The sequence below is a fragment of the Sabethes cyaneus genome, chromosome 2, assembly GCF_943734655.1.
Source record: "Sabethes cyaneus chromosome 2, idSabCyanKW18_F2, whole genome shotgun sequence".
In the NCBI taxonomy this organism is placed as follows: domain Eukaryota; kingdom Metazoa; phylum Arthropoda; class Insecta; order Diptera; family Culicidae; genus Sabethes; species Sabethes cyaneus.
The window spans coordinates 160,757,848-160,778,445 of record NC_071354.1 but is presented as its reverse complement, the minus strand read 5'-3'; the positions used below and the strand labels follow the sequence as shown (position 1 = coordinate 160,778,445).

The window sequence follows — 20,598 nt, the reverse complement described above, 5'->3', positions numbered from 1 at the left end:
ATCCACTAAGTTTTGAATCAAAACGGGGAGTTACCTTTATTTGTGATGGTAATCTCCGTTTGATTCAAAATTTAGTGGTTTTTAAGTGCCTCGTCGCCTCTGTAACCTATAGTCTCTGTACGTTCATGCTCATGCTCTCATTTCATCGGTAACTCGTACAGAGACTATTAAATACTTACAGAGGCGACGAGGCACTCAAAATCCGCTAGATTTGAATCATAGCGAAGAATACCATTATAAATAAAGGCAACTCTCCGCTTTGATTCTAAATTTAGCGGATTTTGAGTGCCTTGTCGCCTCTGTAATCTATACTCTCTGTAGTAACTCATTTTACACCGGAGGAACCAGGTTATACCGAACTCGTTGATTAAACCCAGCTTGCTGTTGAATAAATAAGTTGGGTTCTTACTTACTTCTTATTCACTTACTTAGCATAATATACTATGCAATGAATTAGGTTGCGTGTAATGGCGAAGCTTTCTGCAAACTGTTATTACGAAAAATACAGCTGAAAAATATAATAGTACAGGACGGAAAAGGTTGTGCTTCAAATACGTACATGAAATTACCTTTATTTTTTTTTCTTGGGATTTCATTAAATGTTGTTCGCAAACCAACACAATAGCCTGTCAGATAACATGTATGGCTATTAGAAATTTCATTGCTGTACTATGCGCTTACAATTCATTTAGTACTCTTCCACTGTGGCGTGTTGTCTTATAAAAACGTATACATCCTTGGCATTGTATGCAAAAATCTTAACGTTATCTTACAATCCGTTTCAATATGCACCATTTTTTGGGATTTGAGATCTACTATGCCTTACAACACAAATACCTTCAAATATAATAATAAAAAAAATCTATTCCAGAAAGTAAACATCACCTGCAAATTTGATTCCCCATAGAACTTTCACGTTGTCCCAGCGGTTTTTGTTCTGCAGAAATTACCTAGATAACTGTAAACCCTATCGCATAATCTTACCATCTGGCATTTTTCCAATAATTCATTCAAGCTAAGCTCCTTGAGTTAAATCTACAGTTTTAGTTTCGAATACAAAGTATTACCTCTTCGATCGATTAAATGGCATTCTTAAAAACGGTAGCCAAATCAACATCTGACTGGTTAAAAAATACGATACAAATTGTTCAATAACAATTTAAATTCATACGTTAACGATAACGACGATATAATTGAAGTCTTTCGGGAGATCTGTCTTACCATGATAGAATAATAAATCAATCAACGTAGAAGCACTTAGTATAGACAATAAAATTATCGCGCGCTGTTGCCTACGAGGTTTCAAAATTTACATTAATAGTACCGTTTTGTTTCTGTATATTTACCACGCGATAAACATTTACAAAGAGCGCATATATTGAAGATTTTTGGGATAGTACGTTTATTCACAAACATTGTCTATTTACCTAAGCGCATTATCATTTTCGGTTTGGAATACACAATATTTAATATAGGTGATTGAGTATTGAAAAACTTGCCTGGAAAAACGTCACAATATATGCTTCGTTTACTAGCAAAAGCGGAACACAGTCGAACGAAAGCATTCTAGAGAGTTTAGAATGTTGTTAGGATAAAGTAATATATACTGAAATTAAAATTAGAACAGCTTGAATCGTTCGTATAGTACGTAGATTGAATTTTTGTCAGTAGTTTATCCTATTTTAAACCTATCTATCCCATATTATTTTGCTATTTGTTCGGAAATAGACCGCACTGGCGGGTCCTCACTATAAGGAGATATCACAGAATTTGGGACACTCGAACCACTCAAGCTGTTTGTACAATGTCTAATGCAGGTATATAGTTTGAATCAGTCTTTTCGTTGCTATTTACAGTAAATCTTCGATTACAAAATGTTTCAAACAAATAATATGAAATAAAGACCGTCGATGAGAAATGTGACGTAATAAATAACTTGGGTAACAATGTAACGGAAAATTGAAACATTTTGAACATAAAAAATAAATAAATAAAAATAAATAGAAACAAAAAATCTAACTTAAAAATTAAACTTGATCCTTAACATACTACATAAAAATACACAATACAGTTTGCTTTTCTTTCTTTTTTTGGAATATCATTGTAATTAGTTTAATCAATCAATTATCGAATACAATCTTCTTTCTGCTGGATTCACCGGATAACTTCAACGCAGTGGTAGCAGACTGACAGCTATTATTCTGGGAGCGATGTTGCTCCGCATTTTCGACACATAAGACCTCTGGATCTGCCGCCGCAGGTCACTGAATATTCGTCTCCGATTTCCGCAATGTTGATTATTTAGGTGATAAAAACGGTGATAGAAGTGTCCCACAGTTATGCAGCATCCACTCGTGACATCTATACTCTCTATTCGGCATGGAGCAGTGTAATAATTTCTAAACAGTTTCTATTGGAAGTGGACGAGTAGGGTGTATAGAATCTCAAATTTTGTTACTCCCGTTTTTTTTTCAATAGTTATACATGAATTTGTTCAATAATTCATGTTGAGCATGTACATAATACCCAGCTTAGGTACCAAGTACAGAACCGTTCACAATCATACTCGAAAACCGAGTAAGTAAAATGACCAAACAAATTTCACTATGATCCCTAAATGCTAAAAAAGGTTTAACGGAAACCGAAACAGGCTTGAACTTACTAGAAGGTAAGATAGGTTCTTAAAACGGGTTTTGAGAAGAGCTAAAGTGATTAACACTTTATATGAGAAGTCCATAAAATAACGCTTTACACTTTCAACTGCAGGTGGACACGAGTGCACTCGTTTGCTGCAAGAGAGAAATAATGTCCGGTACGACGCGGTATGCAATGTAGTTTTAATGACGTGATCGGTGCTCTTCACGCCGCTCTCGATCCCGATCACGTTCACGGTCACGATCCGAAGATCTGTAACGGTCATCGTTATAGTAGCGCTTTGAATTTTCCGTTGAATTGTCAGTGGTTGTCTCTGGAGTTTTATTGCGGGGACGAGAACGTCTAGAGCTACAACCAATTTAAGTAGTAAGATAATTTAAAGACCAAAAATACAGATTACTTACCCATCTCTTTCACGATCACGGTCGCGGTCACGTTCGCTACGATCACTGCGGTCTCTTTCACGAGAACGCTCACGATAACCACGTGATGTCGAACGTTCCCTGCGAGATCTAGAACGCGGATGCGAAGAGCGATCTCGTGATCTTGATCGTTCCCTTCTACTGTAACTCTTCGTTTCAATACCGTGCAGCGTATCTTGAAGGGAGCTAATTAGAATCTTACATCTCTCGTCGTGTGCCACCTTAGATTGTTTGATTAGCGAAATTGCCGTTGCCAATGTTTCAATAGCACTCGAGTATTCCCCGGCAGCTGCATCTGAAACAGCTCTGAAACAAATAGTCGATTTAGTTATTTTATGAATTATGGCTATTTGTCATAAGTAAAAGTTACCTTGCAATGGCCGAGCTGCTGACAGTACGGTTTCGTGTCATAATCTCTTCAAATTCTGCTTCGCTCAATTGGGGCGTTATAGTATGCTCAGGGAATGGTGCACCTGGAGGCTTTCCACTGGGACCCGGTGGCCAAGGACCACGGGGTGCTGCTCCCCCTTGTGAACTGAAATGTGGCGGAGGTCCTTGTCCTGAAGGAGGTCCATGCGACGCAGGCCCACCGTTGGGATGGCCACCAGGAGGACCACCACCTTGGTTGAAGAAAGCTGGATTTACATGTGGTGCGGGACCTTGTGGCCCTGGACCACCTATCGGAGGCCCACGACCAGGTCCCTGCATATGTGGTGGTCCTTGGCGAGGTCCTGGCGGACCAGGAGGAAAACTAGGCCCTCCATGCATGGGAGGCCCATTCCAATCAGGCCGAGGTCCGCGCGACGGTGGTCCAGGATACTAAAATAAACAAAAATCATTAAACAACTCACTCTTTAATACTATGATATGCTATGAATTATGTAAAATCAAATAATTATATAGATGTGCAGGATATATTTACATCCGTGAATCTGTGTGATCTCTGTGAATGGTACGGCGGTTTATTTACCATTTGCGGTCTATGGGGCATCGGACCCGGCCCGCCCGGTCTCGGGCCATTCATTCTGGGCGGCCCGTTCCACTGTCCTTGATTTTGGAAACGAGGATGGCCTTGCTGTGGAGGCCCGTTACCTTGATGCATCGGTGGACCCTGGAAGGAACGCTGGTTACAGCATTAAACAAGCACAAATTTAATTATTTTAGGGAATACCTGTGGTCTAGGTGGACCTCCTGGCCCTGGCGGACCCTGCATATGCATTGGTCCCGGTCCTGGTCCCTGCATTGGATGGTTGTGAGGTGGTCGCATTCCAGGCGGCATGCTGGGACCCATGCCCATTCCCATTCGGGGAGGACCACCTGGACCGCCAGGTCCACTGGGACCTCCTGGTCCACCCGGTCCGCCATGGGGACCTGCAGGTGGTCCTCCCATCCCCATAGTCATATTAGGGCCTGGCGGTCTCGGTCCATTCGATTGACCTTGAGCTGGCGGTGTCGGTCTAGTTTTCTGCTGACTTTCAAATTGATTCAACGCTTGTTTCGTAGGTAATGTCACAACTGGGTTTTGCCCGTGCAGTTCCTTCTTCGGCAGCCGTTCCATTACAAAACGCATACTATTCTCTGATCCCAGCGAAACAACGCAAAACCCTTTCGACTGTCCATTAGCTCGATTTTCGAAGAACTTAACTTCTTGAAAATCATTAACTCCAACTTCGGATATTGCATCTGCGATATCTTGGTCAGTCGTCCACCATGATAAATTTCCCACATACAGCTGATGTCGTCTAGCAATATGGTTCATCGATCCTCCGTGATGGTGGTAGCCGCCGTTGCTGTCAATCCCATCCATCCTGTCGGAAGGAACACTACCTGAAGCGTTTCTATGATCACCGGACGGTGTGATAACATCGTCATACAAATCACCTCCATCTCCACCAAATTCGTCCTGCAATATTTGCCAAAGTTCAATCATTCCGAGGCATTCAAAATCAATACAGAACCTACATTATTTTGATTAAAGTCCTGCTCCAAATCATCAGCGTACAAATCAATATCCACGCCATCGGCCATTTTTGTTTTTCATTCACCAACCACAGTAAGAGAATGAGAACACAAATCACTTTCTCCGCATATAATATGCACAATTTTGCACACCGTCGACGAAAATCAGACGAGTAACGTTGCGCAATTGAAACACGAACGATTATTTCGTACCTAGAAGCGAATCAAACCATAATGTTAGTAAAATATGCGACCGAAAATTTTTCGCCAAAACTTTTACCAAAATGCCGCAAACTATAACGGTATAAAGAAGAATGGCTATAAAAGAGACGTACTGTCAATGTCAAATAATCATTTAAAACTTCTAGTACTGCTAGCCTGTATGTCAATATAATGTCAAACTGCTATAAAAATTGCTAATGTGCTACCGAGGGATTTATACTGCAGATACGATTACATCGCATCGCTGACTTATCCAGCTTTTTACGAGCCATAATGGCGGACGTGTCCGTAATATTTGAACAGCATTTTTGACATTTTCCTAATACATCGCACGTGTTATTTCCGTGCATTCCTTTAGTTTTACCGTGAACGCACGGAAAGAAAACGTGCGATGTATTAGGGAATTGTCAAAAATGCTGTTCAAATATTACGAACACGTCCGCCATTATGGCTCGTAAAAAGCTGGATAGCGAATTCATAAATTAACCTGCCTCAGGTTGATTAGCACTCAGTTTTAATCGAAGTGCTGTCAAAGCGTTCATAAATTGTCGATCAACATTTGAAAGGGGCGAATAAGCCAACTGTCAGACAGAACGAGTGAGAGTTATTTTTTGCTGGAGCAGCATAGGAAAAGGAACTCTCACTCGTTCTATTTGACAGTTGGCTTGTCCGCCCCTTTCAAATGTTAGTCGACAATTAACCGAGATTGCATTTCGGTTAAACTGAGAGCATTCAGTTTGAAGCGCAGGTTAAAACTGTCTAGCATTACCCAGGTAACCAATAAGCATTAAAATAAGCAGTAAATTAGCCATTTATTAGCATCCCTGGCGTTTTATACTGCAGGTTGTTGTTTATCAGCTTTTTGACTGCATAACTGTTGTAAATTGGCATCCACAATTCTATTTAAATTCTTCTTGTTGGTAACTAGCTAGAAATAAGCATTGTCAGCACTATTAGAGGGCTAGCAGTAAAGTAGCCGCATATTTTGCCAAAATAGCATTTAAGTAGCATTTAAGGCAACTTAAATGCTTATTGGCTTGCTTTTAAATTGCATTGGAAATGCTTATTGGTTACCTGGGTATGGTTTACGGGTCGATCTGTCAAAATGCCCGTATCGTTCATAAATTTCGGGTTCGAGTTAGCACGAACCCAGGTTAATTTATGAATTCGCTATTAGCGCTTTTGTCAAGGGTTCCAGTAAGGCGTATAAGTGCGTAGTAATCAGAGATTACTTTTGTAATCATTTGCGAATTAATTAGGTAATCAATGGTAATCAGTAAAGTAATCAATGATAATCTTAAGTAATCATTGGTAATCATGATTAATTTATAGTAATCACAAGAGATTGATTACTGGTAATCAGAGATAATCAGCAGTAATCAAAAGTAACTTTTTTCAAAGGCGCGTAGTAATCATTGGTTTTTGGTTTTAAGCGAGGTACCACAGAGAACAGACTACCAGGTAATCGAAAAAAAGTGTGTAAAAGGTTTTTATGTAATCTACGAGTAATCCGTTAATAGAGCACCCCTCGAACAGTAAGTGGCAAACTCAAGGGGTTTCCAGTAAGGCGTATAAGTGCGCAGTAATCAGAGATTACCTTTGGAATCATTTGCGAATTAACTACACTCTTAAATGATTCTACCTGTAAATTGGTCGGATTTAGTTAAAGCTAGGTTGAAACTACTCAAAATGCCCTTAAAGTGTACAAACTCAGATTTTGAGTAGTTTTTTAACCAAAAAATTGGTAGTAGGAACTTACAAGTGCGTTATTTGTCATAGAGAATAATTCAATTATCGGTAGCAAGTAGCCAAAATTGGTTGAAATTTTTACCCAAAGTTTGAGTTTGTACACTTTAAGGGCATTTTGAGTAGTTTCAACCTAGCTTTAACTAAATCTGACCTATTTACAGGTAGAATCATTTAAGAGTGTAGGTAATCAATGGTAATCAGTAAAGTAATCAATGATAATCTTAAGTAATCATTGGTAATCATGATTAATTTATAGTAATCACGAGATATTGATTACTGGGAATCAGAGGTAATCAGCAAAGTAATCAAAAGTAACTTTTTTCAAAGGCGCGTAGTAATCATTGCTGTTGGAAACCCCTTGGGCAAACTAGATCTTGATGTCGCTGCCATCGCTGCTATGTGCTATGCCATATAGCACAAAGCAACAATGATAAAGGTACATAGATATTTTTTTATGCGTTTGGCAAACTATTTCTGGAGAGCGCTTCCGACAGATTTTACACACAAAAAATCGATTACTTCCTCCGAGCCTGTTAATCTGTTCTCTGTGTAGAAACTATCCGAAAGGTTTTCTCAGTGTAATAGGCGAATTCGAGCAAAACTAAGAGCAACCGTTCGCTACCTGGTTGTGATTATTGGAACTACAAAAAAAGTGCAATTCCCAAAATGCTTGCTGGAACCTATATGGAGCTCAACTTTAAAAGTAATATTTTACTGAATTAACAACAGTGGGAATGATGAAAATGGATAATAATGGTAAGAAAATGCATTTCCTTTCATTTGATGTATATTGTTTCTGATTCGGGAGATTATTAGAGCTTCGCAAGTGTATTTATGTTTACGAACTGATAGGTTATATGTTTGGCTCTTGGCGCAAGTGATGCTAATCACGAAAATAAATCCGTTAGCATTTGAAAACACATTGGAATGCACTGAAGACTGAAAATAATTGGTGATTCTCTATCCAGGATATGTAAACTTTACAGCTGACTCTATGTACTTTTGCTTCATGCGGTACAAAATCAAACATTAACATTTTTCTGCCATAAAGTTAATTAATTCGAATATTTTCACTTACTTTAACGTAGATAAACAAATTTCTTCCAATATTACGCTATCTAAAATCCTGACAATTGAAAGGGTTAATCAAAAACTTCATTTTATTTCAGCTTTTTTCAAAAATGTATGGAATTTGACAGCGATTTTACTTTTCATCACTTTTTTTATGCAGCGCCTCCAAGCGGGTGATAGCTCGTCAAAAACGCCTATGGTGGTCGACAACTCTGCACGCAAAATAATCCACACGTCTTTTCACTTGAAAAATCACGTAAATTTCTCTACAGGAAGTTACGTGACTTTCAGTTGAACATTATTGGAAAATACAATAACATCTATCTAATTTCCACGTAAATGCACTCACACTAATGCAAATTGCGTGAAATTCACGTAAATAGAAAAGTTGGATGGAAAATATTCACATAACTTTTCACGTAATTTCGACGTGAAAATTATTTTGAGTGTGGCTTTAGTTTTCAGAAGTTCGCATAAGAGTTGCTAGTGTGTGACTGTATTGGTGGTTTGTGTGCAGCGCGAAACGATTTCGCTATGGAAAAAAATTCTCGAAGAATATAAATCGCGTATACGCATACGTGGCGTAAGATAAATTGCAGCAATCTCTATAAAGCTGGAATCACAGTGACCGTCAGCGAACATCATCGGCAACGTATCGTAATGGACCGTCAGTGATGGTAACATGCATTTTCAATGAGCGCATTCACACGAGTGCCTTGACGGTCCGTGATGTGACGTTCCGGACGCGTATGAATGCACACATTGAAAATGCATGTGACCATCACTGACGGTCCGTTACGATACGTTGCCGATGATGTTCGCTGACGGTCCGTGTGATTCCAGCTTAATGCATGTAAAAAGGTTGATTATGCGACCTTTTAAAAACTAAAGCCAGAATTCTAGATAGAATTAACGAAAGGGTGAATGTCGCAAATGTAAACAAAACGGGTGAGAGTTATTTTTGCTGGACCAGCATAGGAAAATCAACCCTCTTTCAGTTTGTTGACGCTTCAATTATTTACCAAACACACATTGACGCTCATTGTTGCTATTTGTACGGCATACCATCAAAATGTATGGGCACAGAGAACAGACTACCAGGTAATTGACAAAAAGTGTGTAAAGGGTTTTTATGTAATCTACAAGTAATCCTTCAATAGAGCACCCCTCGAGCAGTAAGTGGCAAACTAAATCTTGATGTCGCTGCCGTCGCTGCTATGTAACTCCAGCACAAAGAAATATTGATAAAGATACATGCATATTTTTTGATGCGTTTGGCAAACTATTTCTGGAGGGCGCTACCGACAGATTTTACACACAAAAAATCGATTACTTCCTTCGAGCCTGTTAATCTGTTCTCTGTGGTATGGGTTGGCCACGAGAAATGTGACCAATGGCAGGCTCAGAGATTGGTTCGTCTCTAGAGCTACCAAATCAAAAAGGTGGCTGGATTGCTGACTTTAAAATGGCTTCCAGCGTCGTTAAAATGTTAAACCCAGGAAAGAATACCCAGCGTCGTTCCGTGGATGCTTAGCAAGGGTAAATTTATCGACGGACCAGTGAATAAATATGTTTAGATGTCGTGAAGAGAGTTACCTTAAAAATGCATGTGTTCGTAGCTTTGAGATACTAACAAGTACTAACAATTTAATTTTTAAAAACTAACCTATTTATACAAAGTTATAGGTAAATTCAATTATTCTAAATCCTTATGACTAATTGGTGCGAGAGATAACTTTTGTCTTGCCTACTTTTCAATAGAAATTCAAGTCATCTCTAGAGCCATCCTACTCTCCTATTCATTTGCTCTTGTTTAACTTATTTTTCAATAAGAATTCGAGATTTCTCTTTTCTGTTCTGAAAGCTTACACTCTAATCAGGTGAAAATGAAAATTGATAGAAAAGTGGAAATTTATTTACTGCCTGATTTCTTATGCCGTTTTCGTCTTTGTGGTGCAGCTACACCGTTTGGTGTTACACTTTTCGCTGGATAAACGAACGCTTATAGATCAGCTGCAGTGATATGGTATGGGTGTGTTTGTGTTTTCCTATCTGCACCAGCTACACTCTCTTTTTTTCTGGTGTAGCTAGTGCAGAAAAAGTGTAGCAATGGTGTAGCACCAAAATCGGAAACGAACAGTTTTGGTGCAAAAAAGCTACACCGGTGTAGGCTCGGTGTAGCTACACCGCAAAAACGAAAACGACATTAAACTGTACACTCAACCCCCCTAATATTAATAACAGCTCTTTCAGATTGGGCGAGTTCATTTTTAATCTGAATATTTGGTAACTCTATTCATTTTCACATACGCGCAAGACGCACACCCTATGAGCTTGTTGTTTTGATTTGACGAAAACAAACGTTTTGAAAACGTTTCAAACATGCGCGAATTCTAAACGTTCGGTTTGTAGAAGACGAAATTGGTTCGGCAGTTTCAACTAAAATGGTCTATTTTGAGTGCTGGAGAGAGGTAAGTTGCATATGAGCTTTATTGCCAAAGCTCCTGAGCAAGAGGAAACGCATTAAGATTTTTTGCTTTTTTTTAATTTACCGGTCAACTTTAACGTCAATTGTGTGTGACGCTTGATCGGTTTTTAATGTGAACGCATTCATACCACCGGGGTACAGATTAAAAATGTTCAGATTAAAGAAGGTTATACCAACGGGGTTACACGGTACCTGGTTCAAGGGGTCGGACACTCAGCACATGAAGCAATTTGCGGTTTCGTCACTAACGAGAATGACATTATTGGCCTTGCCAGCGTTGCTGATATTGTTCAGGGTTTTGCGTGAGAAAAAAAGAAAGGGAAGTATTTTTGCTTTTGTCAACACTCACGCGTTGACAGTTAGGCACGAGATTTCCTGTAAGTGCGAGCAGCCTACGAAATCTCTTTCAACGCTGGCAAGGCCAATTGTGCGCGCATTCCCTTACTGGACACGACGGTTGAAACAGTCGTGTTTCTGAACGATCGTAAAAAGGGTCGTTTTTAGCTTTTGACAGATAAAATGTCAAATTGTGTCATCATTACTGTTTCATTATTGGAACCAATCGAGCAAAGTAAATAAACCGAGAAATTACCGTTCTATCAGAAGAAACGGAATGAAATTCAGCATGAAATGAATTTGTATTTTCAACGCCGGTTTGCCGAAAGGAGGAGAGGATCTGGGAGTTTGATATTTGGGCAAACAGCCTCAGCCAGGGCCCCAGTCGAAAAATCTTTATACGTGTGCGTGGTGGAATACTTCATTGTGTCGCGGCACTCCAGAGATTTCAAGCGGCACACCTCCGGTTCAATTTTACATATGCCAGTTGTCAAAATCATCTCGCACGGTTGCCAGATCAATCAGATTATAACGAAAATTCGGCTCGTTTCAAGTCGCCTAACATGAAAACGGCTGTGCCGAGTGTCCGACACCTTGACTTGGTTGGTTGGTTTTACCACAGAGAACAGATTAACAGGCTCGAAGGAAGTAATCGATTTTTTGTGTGTAAAATCTGTCGGTAGCGCCCTCCACAAATAGTTTGCCAAACGCATCAAAAAATCAGAGGGGTTGTGTACAAGACACGACCGCATATATAGCTGACGCAGGACTACGTAAGTCTCTTTGCAGTGATAGTGACATGTATTCATGCTTGTAATCATCATTCGATTCTTCATGTATACATGCTATTTGCAACACATATATATATATATATATATATATATATATATATATATATATACACTCAACCAAAAGACCACATACATTTTACGTGTAAATGCACATACTTTTAAAATATCAGCATTCATATGAGTTTTACGACGACCATCTAATATTCAAATAGTAAAATATTAATATTCAAGTAGACAACATATACATTTTATATACATATACTTCATTGTCATTTGCCTTTCACATAACTGTCACGTGATTGTCAGGTGTGCAAAATAAATAGTTGATATAAAGTAATTTTCATGTGCCGTTCACATAGTTGTCACGTGACCTTCAGGTATGCAAAATAAATAAATGATGTAACATATTTTTCAAATGACGTGCACATTGATGTCATGTGATAGTCAGGTATGCAATACAGATTATGTAACTTGATTTTCATGTGCCATTCATATAACTGTCACATGACTGTCAGATATGCAAAATAAATAGATGATTAACGTATTTTCCATGTGCCGTTCACATAGTTATCACGTGATTGTCATGTATGCAAAATAAACAGCGACAAGAAAAACATTCAAGATGGCGTCAAGTGATAGTGAGGCAAATGAATTGTCTTTAAATTGGTGTTTCGCAGGCAACTTACTGCAATTTTTCAAAGGTAAATATAAATTATTATTCATATTGTCAATTGCAAGGAAAATTGTACCATCCGAAGTGCGATATCGCTCACAAAAGTGCTATTTTGCATTAAATCGTTTCGGAATCTTCGGCGCACTTCTTGCTTGGAAGGTAACGAAAAAGTGAGCCGAAGATACCGAAATGATTTAATGCGAAATAGCACTTTTATGAGCGATATCGCACTTTGGATGGTACAATTTTCCTTGCAATTGACAATATAAGCAATAAAATACATTTATATCAATGATTTCAGGATTTCGTTTTTCTTGTTGGAGTTGTCGCACAATATTATTTGGAGCCAGGAAAGAAGGTAGACTGCGAATTTCTGCAGGTCCTTGTGATCACAGTCCCGACACTCTTTAGGCTTTAGGAAAAAGGTAACTGTTCCTCATATTTCAATAATCAATTTATAAAATAATTACCTTTTTAGGAAAAAACAATATTTTATTACAAGGCGGAAATCCGCCCCGTAGAAGGATATCCATTTCTGCTTTCTTGGCGGTGATAAAGAATTGCTAAGCTGCGACGTTTGCAGCTAAAAAGCAATTGGAGCTGCTGATTTGTTGAAAAGGTTCAACACAAGGAATACAAGCCAAGGTATAAATTCATGAACAGTTTAAAGATATTATGTTACATATTATTTTGCATTTTTCAGATACGAAACTTTGTATCGCGTTACTTCTCCTAAGCACCGTATTACCACCAACGCTTGCAGCATCCAGATCGAATCCAGATACAAAGTATTCACCTGTAGAACAAGTGGTTTCAGACTAATGCTGAGGCAAAAATTAGGAATAAAACAATGACAATGTAAACATGGAATGTAGGTATATAGTGCTTATACATACAATTTTAAATAAACTTTATATCGTCAGAAAAAATCCGTTTTTTTAATATTCGCAAAAAAAAACTTAATATCATTATTTATGGAATTGTCCGTTTCGCATGAGGCAGATAAGATGTATGTGACGTTCAACTAAAAGTTAAATAAAGTTCTGCCACAAGGTATCTGCATTTCACGTAACTTATATGTGCACCCATAGATCACATTAATGTAATTATTTACGTGAAAAACAGATGATATTTAGGTGAAAAGTATTATGGAAAATATTTATATGGTTTTGCACTTGAAACGTAAGTGATTATTTTTTTGAGTGTATATATAGATATCTATACCTATAAAGAAGGATTTCTGTCTGTCTGTCTGTCTGTCTGTCTGTCTGTCTGTCCGTATGTTCCTTATAGAATCGAAAACTACTGAACCAATCGGCATGAAAATATGCATGTAGAGGTTTTTTGGGGCCAGGAAAGGTTTTAGTGATGGTTAGAAACCCCTCCCCCCACTAAAAGGGGGGGCTCCCATACAAATGAAACACAAATTTCTGCATAACTCGACAACTAATCAAGCAAATAGCACAAAATTTGGCATGTGGGTGTCTTCGGTGACAAGAAGTTATTCTATGGTAAATTGAGACCCCTCCCCTCTTTATAAGGGGAATTATAACTCCTCTCCTCTTTAAAAGGGGGGGCTTCCATACAATTTTCCTCATAACTCGAGAACTAATCAAGCAAATGGAACCAAATTTGGCATGTGAAGGTTTTCGAGGGCAAGAATATTTTCTATAGTAAATTAGGACCCCTCCCCACTTTAAGAGGGGGGGCTCCTGTACCAAAGAAACACAATTTTCCTCATAACTCGAGAAGTAATTAAGCAAATGGAACCAAATTTGGCACGTGAGTGTTTTTGGAGACAAAAATTTTTTCTATGATGAATTGGGACCCCTCCCCACTTTAGGAAGGGGGGCTCCTATACAAATGAAATGCAAATTTCCTCATAACTCGAGAATTACTCAAGCAAATGGAACCATATTTGTCATGTGAAAGTTTTCTAGGGCATGAATATTTTATATGGTGAATTGGGACCCCTCCCAACTTTAAGAGGGGGGGCTCCTACACAAACGAAATACAAATTTCCTCATAACTCAAGAACTAATCAAGCAAATGGAACCAAATTTGGCACGTGGGTGTTTTTGGAGACAAAAACTTTTTCTATGATGAACTGGGACCCCTCCTCACTTTAGGAGGGGGGATCCTATACACATGAAATACAAATTTCCTCATAACTGAAGAACTAATCAAGCAAATGGTACAAAATTTGGCATGTGAAAGTTTTCGAGGGCAAGAATATTTTCTATGGTGAATAAGGACCCCTCCCCACTTTAAAAGGGGGGGCTCCTATACAAACGAAATACAAATTACCTCATAACTCGAGAACTAATCAAGCAAATGAAACAAAATTTGGCACGTGGGTGTTTTTGGAGACAACATTTTTTTCTATGTTGAATTGGGACCCCTCCCCACTTTAGGAAGGGGGGCTCCTATACAAATAAAATGCAAATTTCCTCATAACTCGAGAATTAATCAAGCAAATGGAACCATATTTGGCATGTGAAAGTTTTCTAGGGCATGAATATTTTCTATGGTGAAATAGTACCCCTCCCCACTATAAGAGGGGGGGCTCCTATACAAACGAAATACAAATTTCCTCATAACTCGAGAACTAATCAAGCAACTGGAACCAAATTTGACACGTGGGTGTTTTTGGAGACAAAATTTTTTTCTATGATGAATTGGGACCCCTCCCCACTTTAGGAGGGGGGCTCCTATACAAATGAAAAACAAATTTCCTAATTACTCGAGAACTAATCAAGCAAATGAAACCAAATTTGACATGTAAGTGGTTTTGGACGCAAGATTTTTTTCTATGGTGAATTGAGACCCCTCTCTTCTTTAAAAAGCGAGTTATGGCCCATCTCCCCTTTAAGAGGGTGGGCTTCCATACAAATGAAATTCAAATTTCCTTATAACTCGAGAACTAATCAAGCAAATGGAACCAAATTTGGCATGTGGGAGATTTTGGAGTCTTGAATTTATTTTACGATAGTTAGAGACCTCTCACCCCTGTGGTAGGGGGATATGGACTCTCATACAAATAAAACAGAAATTTTTGCGAAACTCAATAACTAATCGAACTCGAGAAATTCGAGACTCTTCCATAAAACATTAGTCAATACAAGACCACAAAAACTATCTATAGTAACACTAGATCATTCAGGACGAGACGGTCGCGAGTGTTGCCGGTGACCCGCCGTCGGAAGTGCCGCCCACTGGGGGGCTTGCAAAACTCGAGATTGTGACAAATATCATCCGAGATTCATGATTTATGTACAACACAGGTTAATTTGTGGCAATACGAAGTTTGTCGGGTCAGCTAGTATATATATATATATATATATATATATATATATATATATATATATATATATATATATATATATATATATATATATATATATGTGTTGCAAATAGCATATATATATATATATATATATATATATGTACAGTTGTACATATGTACATATGTACAGCATATATATATATATATATATATATATATATATATATATATATATATATATATATATATATATTTGCAACATATATATATATATATATATATATATATATATATATATATATATACTAGTCAGCTAGTATATATATATATATATATATATATATATATATATATATATATATATATATATATATATGTGTTGCAAATAGCATATATATATATATATATATATGTACAGTTGTACATATGTACATATGTACAGCATATATATATATATATATATATATATATATATATATATATATATGTGTTGCAAATAGCATGTATACATGAAGAATCGAATGATGATTACAAGCATGAATACATGTCACTATCACTGCAAAGAGACTTACGTAGTCCTGCGTCATATATATATATCTATACCTATAAAGAAGGATTTCTGTCTGTCTGTCTGTCTGTCTGTCCGTATGTTCCTTATAGAATCGAAAACTACTGAACCAATCGGCATGAAAATATGCATGTAGAGGTTTTTTGGGGCCAGGAAAGGTTTTAGTGATGGTTAGAAACCCCTCCCCCCACTAAGAGGGGGGACTCCCATACAAATGAAACACAAATTTCTGCATAACTCGACAACTAATCAAGCAAATAGAACAAAATTTGGCATGTGGGTGTTTTCGGTGACAAGAATTTATTCTATGGTAAATTGAGACCCCTCCCCTCTTTATAAGGGGAATTATAACTCCTCTCCTCTTTAAAAGGGGGGGGCTTCCATACAAATTTCCTCATAACTCGCGAACTAATCAAGCAAATGGAACCAAATTTGGCATGTGAAGGTTTTCGAGGGCAAGAATATTTTCTATAGTAAATTAGGACCCCTCCCCACTTCAAGAGGGGGGGGGGCTCCTGTACCAAAGAAACACAATTTTCCTCATAACTCGAGAAGTAATTAAGCAAATGGAACCAAATTTGGCATGTGGGTGTTTTTGGAGACAAAAATGTTTTCTATGATAATTTGGGACCCCTCCCAGTTTTAGGAGGGGGGATCCTATACACATGAAATACAAATTTCCTCATAACTGAAGAACTAATCAAGCAAATGGAACAAAATTTGGCATGTGAAAGTTTTCGAGGGCAAGAATATTTTCTATGGTGAATAAGGACCCCTCCCCACTTTAAGAGGGGGGGCTCCTATACAAACTAAATACAAATTTCCTCATAACTCGAGAACTAATCAAGCAAATGGAACAAAATTTGGCACGTGGGTGTTTTGGAGACAACATTTTTTTCTATGATGAATTGGGACCCCTCCACACTTTAGGAAGGGGGGCTCCTATACAAATGAAATGCAAATTTCCTCATAACTCGAGAATTAATCAAGCAAATGGAACCAAATTTGGCATGTGAAAGTTTTCTAGGGCATGAATATTTTCTATGGTGAATTAGAACCCCTCCCCACTTTAAGAGGGAGGGCTCCTATACAAACGAAATACAAATTTCCTCATAACTCGAGAACTAATCAAGCAAATGGAACCAAATTTGACATGTGGGTGTTTTTGGAGACAAAATTTTTTTCTATTATGAACTGGGACCCCTCCTCACTTTAGGAGGGGGGGCTCCTATACAAATGAAATACAAATTTCCTCATAACTCGAGAGCTAATCAAGCAAATGAAACCAAATTTGGCATGTGAAAGTTTTCGAGGGCAAGAATATTTTCTATGGTGAATTAGGACCCCTCCCAACTTTAAGAGGGGGGGCTCCTATACAAACGAAATACAAATTTCCTCATAACTCGAGAACTAATCAAGCAAATGGAACCAAATTTGGCACGTGGGTGTTTTTGGAGACAAACATTTTTTCTATGATGAATTGGGACCCCTACCCACTTTAGGAGGGGGGGCTCCTATACAAATGAAATTCAAATTTCCTCATAACTCAAGAACTAATCAAGCAAATAGAACCAAATTTGGCATGTGGAGGTTTCTGGAGGCAAAAATATTTTCTATGGTGAATTAGGACCCCTCCCAACTTTAAGAGGGGGTGCTTCTACACAAATGAAAAATAAATTTCCTCATAACTCGAGAACTAATCAAGCAAATGGAACCAAATTTGGCATGTGGGAGATTTTGGAGTCTTGAATTTATTTTACGATACTTAGAGACCTCTCACCCCTGTGGTAGGGGCAGGCTTCATTCTAGGTTTTTTGCTCAGTAGATGCTCATTTGACTGCAGCGCCTCAACGAAACAGAATTCGAAAAAGTAGTGTAAAGGGCAATTGTAGAGCTAATCATTATCTACATTATTGTTGAAGAAAGTATAGTTCTATCTTTCGTACTTACGGCGCTATGGGACTGCTACCCCGTTGGTAGCCAAATGAGCGCTCTTTTTGCTACCAACGGGGTTGCAGTCCCATAGTGCCGTAAATACGAAAGATACAACTATACTTTCTTCAACAATAATGTAAATATTAATTAGCTCTACAATTGCCCTTTACACTACTTTTTCGAATTCTGTTTAGTTGAGGCGCTGTAGTCAAATGAGCATCTACTGAGCAAAACAACGAGAATGAAGCCTGGGTAGGGGGATATGGACTCTCATACAAATAAAACAGAAATTTTTGCGAAACTCAAAAACTAATCGAACTCGAGAAATTCGAGACTCTTTCATAAAACATTAGTCAATACAAGACCACAAAAACTATCTATAGTAACACTAGATTATTCAGTGTGTGCGAGTGTTGCCGGTGACCCGCCGACGGAAGCGCCGCCCAGTGGGGGGCTTGCAAAACTCGAGATTGTGACAAAGATCATCCGAGATTCATGATTTATGTACAACACAGGTTAATTTGTGGCAATACGAAGTTTGTCGGGTCAGCTAGTATATATATATATATATATATATATATATATATATATATATATATATATATATATATATGCTACATGCGTTGTATGTAACATTTATCAAAGTAGTAACATTGCATACGTTCAATTCTCAACAGATTGTGCATTTGAAAACAATTTAACAAAATCAAGAACACAAACTATTGCTTTGCTGCTACCTTACTGAAATAAAAGATTGTTTTTATTGTCCATGGTTTCCCACGTTCAAAGGATTTTACCTATTCAATCCTATTTTATCAACAGCACATCTTTTCACTACACTTCTAAGCATGCGTATTCATACAGAGTCGTATTATAACCGAACAGTACAGCTGTAGCACATTTTTCCAACACAGATATCAAGTTCGCCGAGGTTTAATCGTCTCGCAGTAAAGAATTTGCGATCTGTTGGGACAACGAACTTGTGTCATTTTTTCTGGCACACTTCCCTAACACAGACATCAAATTGAACTAGGTTTAATCGCGTTCGTAAGAAATCTGTTGGCACGAGGGGGCTTTGTTACTCTCTCTGGCGTACTTCCCAAGCAAGGACATCAAAATGGTCTAGGTTGAACCGCGGTGTTAAGAAATCTTGTTGAACTGGGGAAGTTTGGTCACCTATTTTGGCTTACTTCTCAAGCACAGATATCAAATTGGTATAGGTTTAGATCATCGTAAAGAATCTTCCAACCAATCACGAAGCGAGAATTCTGGTAAAACATAGGTTCGTTATTTTCAATTTTTCAATAGTTCAACATCAAGAATCCATACTTTTCTTCATTTAGGTCAATTCTTAGAAGATTTTCCGATCGATTGGTGTAAGAATATTGAAAATCGATCGGAAAACGGCTGAGCTATTAGCGCTCAAAACCTTTCATTTTTCGTGACGCTCGCATTTTTCGATTTTTTGGAATGACACCCTATCTCAAAACTTGCCGTAAGACGTAGTCCTACGTCAAAATATCCATGCACCTTTATCAATATTTCTTTGTGCTGGAGTTACATAGCAGCGATGGCAGCGACGTCAAGATTTAGTTTGCCACTTACTGCTCGTGGGGTGCTCTATTGAAGGATAATTCGTAGATTACATAAAAACCTTTTACACACTTTTTGTCAATTACCTGGTAGTCTGTACTCTGTGGTTTTACTTATTATTTCATTCTCGTATCCAGCTTTTTACGCGCTATAATGGCGGACGCTATAAATTGTGTTCGTAATATTGAGATTGCTGACAGCTACCGTACGCACACTATGCCGCGTATACGTACACGTAATTTGTTGTTGCTGCTGTTGATTTTTCCATGACGTTTTTCAAACTGGGGGAAAACAAACCACCAACACAACCGCAAATTAGCAAGCTCTATGCGAATAATCTTTTTGATAACTCTGCATCCATCAAAACTGGGCACTCTTCTCCTGTACGGCAGTGTTGCTCTTTCTTTCGTTTATGCAAAAGAAGGAGAGCAATAGTTTTGTTTACATTTCGCACATTTTTGCTCTCCTTCTTTGGCGTAAACGAAAGAAAGAGCAGGGTAGTGTTGCAAGAGAAAAGTGCCAGATTTGATGTATGCAGAGTTGTCAAAAAGATTGTTTGCATATTACGAACACAATTTATAGCGGCCACCATTACAGCGCGTAAAAAGCTGGATATCCTACAAGGCGTTTTCTAGATAAAATTAACAAAAGGGCGAATGTCGCAAATGTAAACAAAACGCGTGAGAGTTACTTTTTGCTGGACCAGCATAGGAAAATCAACCCTCACTCGGTTTGTTTATACGCTTGCGACACTCGCCCTTTTGTTAATTCTATCTTCAAATCTCTTTATTACAGAAAAAATTATAGTTAACATTCTTTCGCAAGCCCCCCGAGGAATGACAGCTCGTGC

General features: G+C 38.1%; 1 protein-coding gene across 4 annotated transcripts; it reads right to left on the bottom strand.

Moving 5' to 3' along the window:
* Positions 1-2,066: 2,066 nt before the first annotated feature.
* LOC128734527 (cleavage and polyadenylation specificity factor subunit 6) lies at positions 2,067-5,334 on the bottom strand. 4 transcript variants are annotated; one of them, XM_053828769.1, is made up of 7 exons: positions 5,317-5,334; positions 5,040-5,249; positions 4,249-4,980; positions 4,000-4,200; positions 3,448-3,896; positions 3,060-3,383; positions 2,067-3,003 (listed from the first exon to the last, which is right to left on the bottom strand). In XM_053828769.1, exons 2-7 carry the CDS (start codon positions 5,103-5,105, stop codon positions 2,838-2,840), a joined length of 1,938 nt encoding a protein of 645 aa, XP_053684744.1. In that variant the 5' UTR covers positions 5,106-5,249; positions 5,317-5,334; the 3' UTR covers positions 2,067-2,837. The 4 variants fall into 4 exon arrangements, with proteins under 4 accessions (XP_053684744.1, XP_053684746.1, XP_053684745.1 ...); XM_053828771.1 differs by having other exon boundaries at positions 4,048-4,200; XM_053828770.1 differs by having other exon boundaries at positions 4,000-4,188.
* Positions 5,335-20,598: the final 15,264 nt, after the last annotated feature.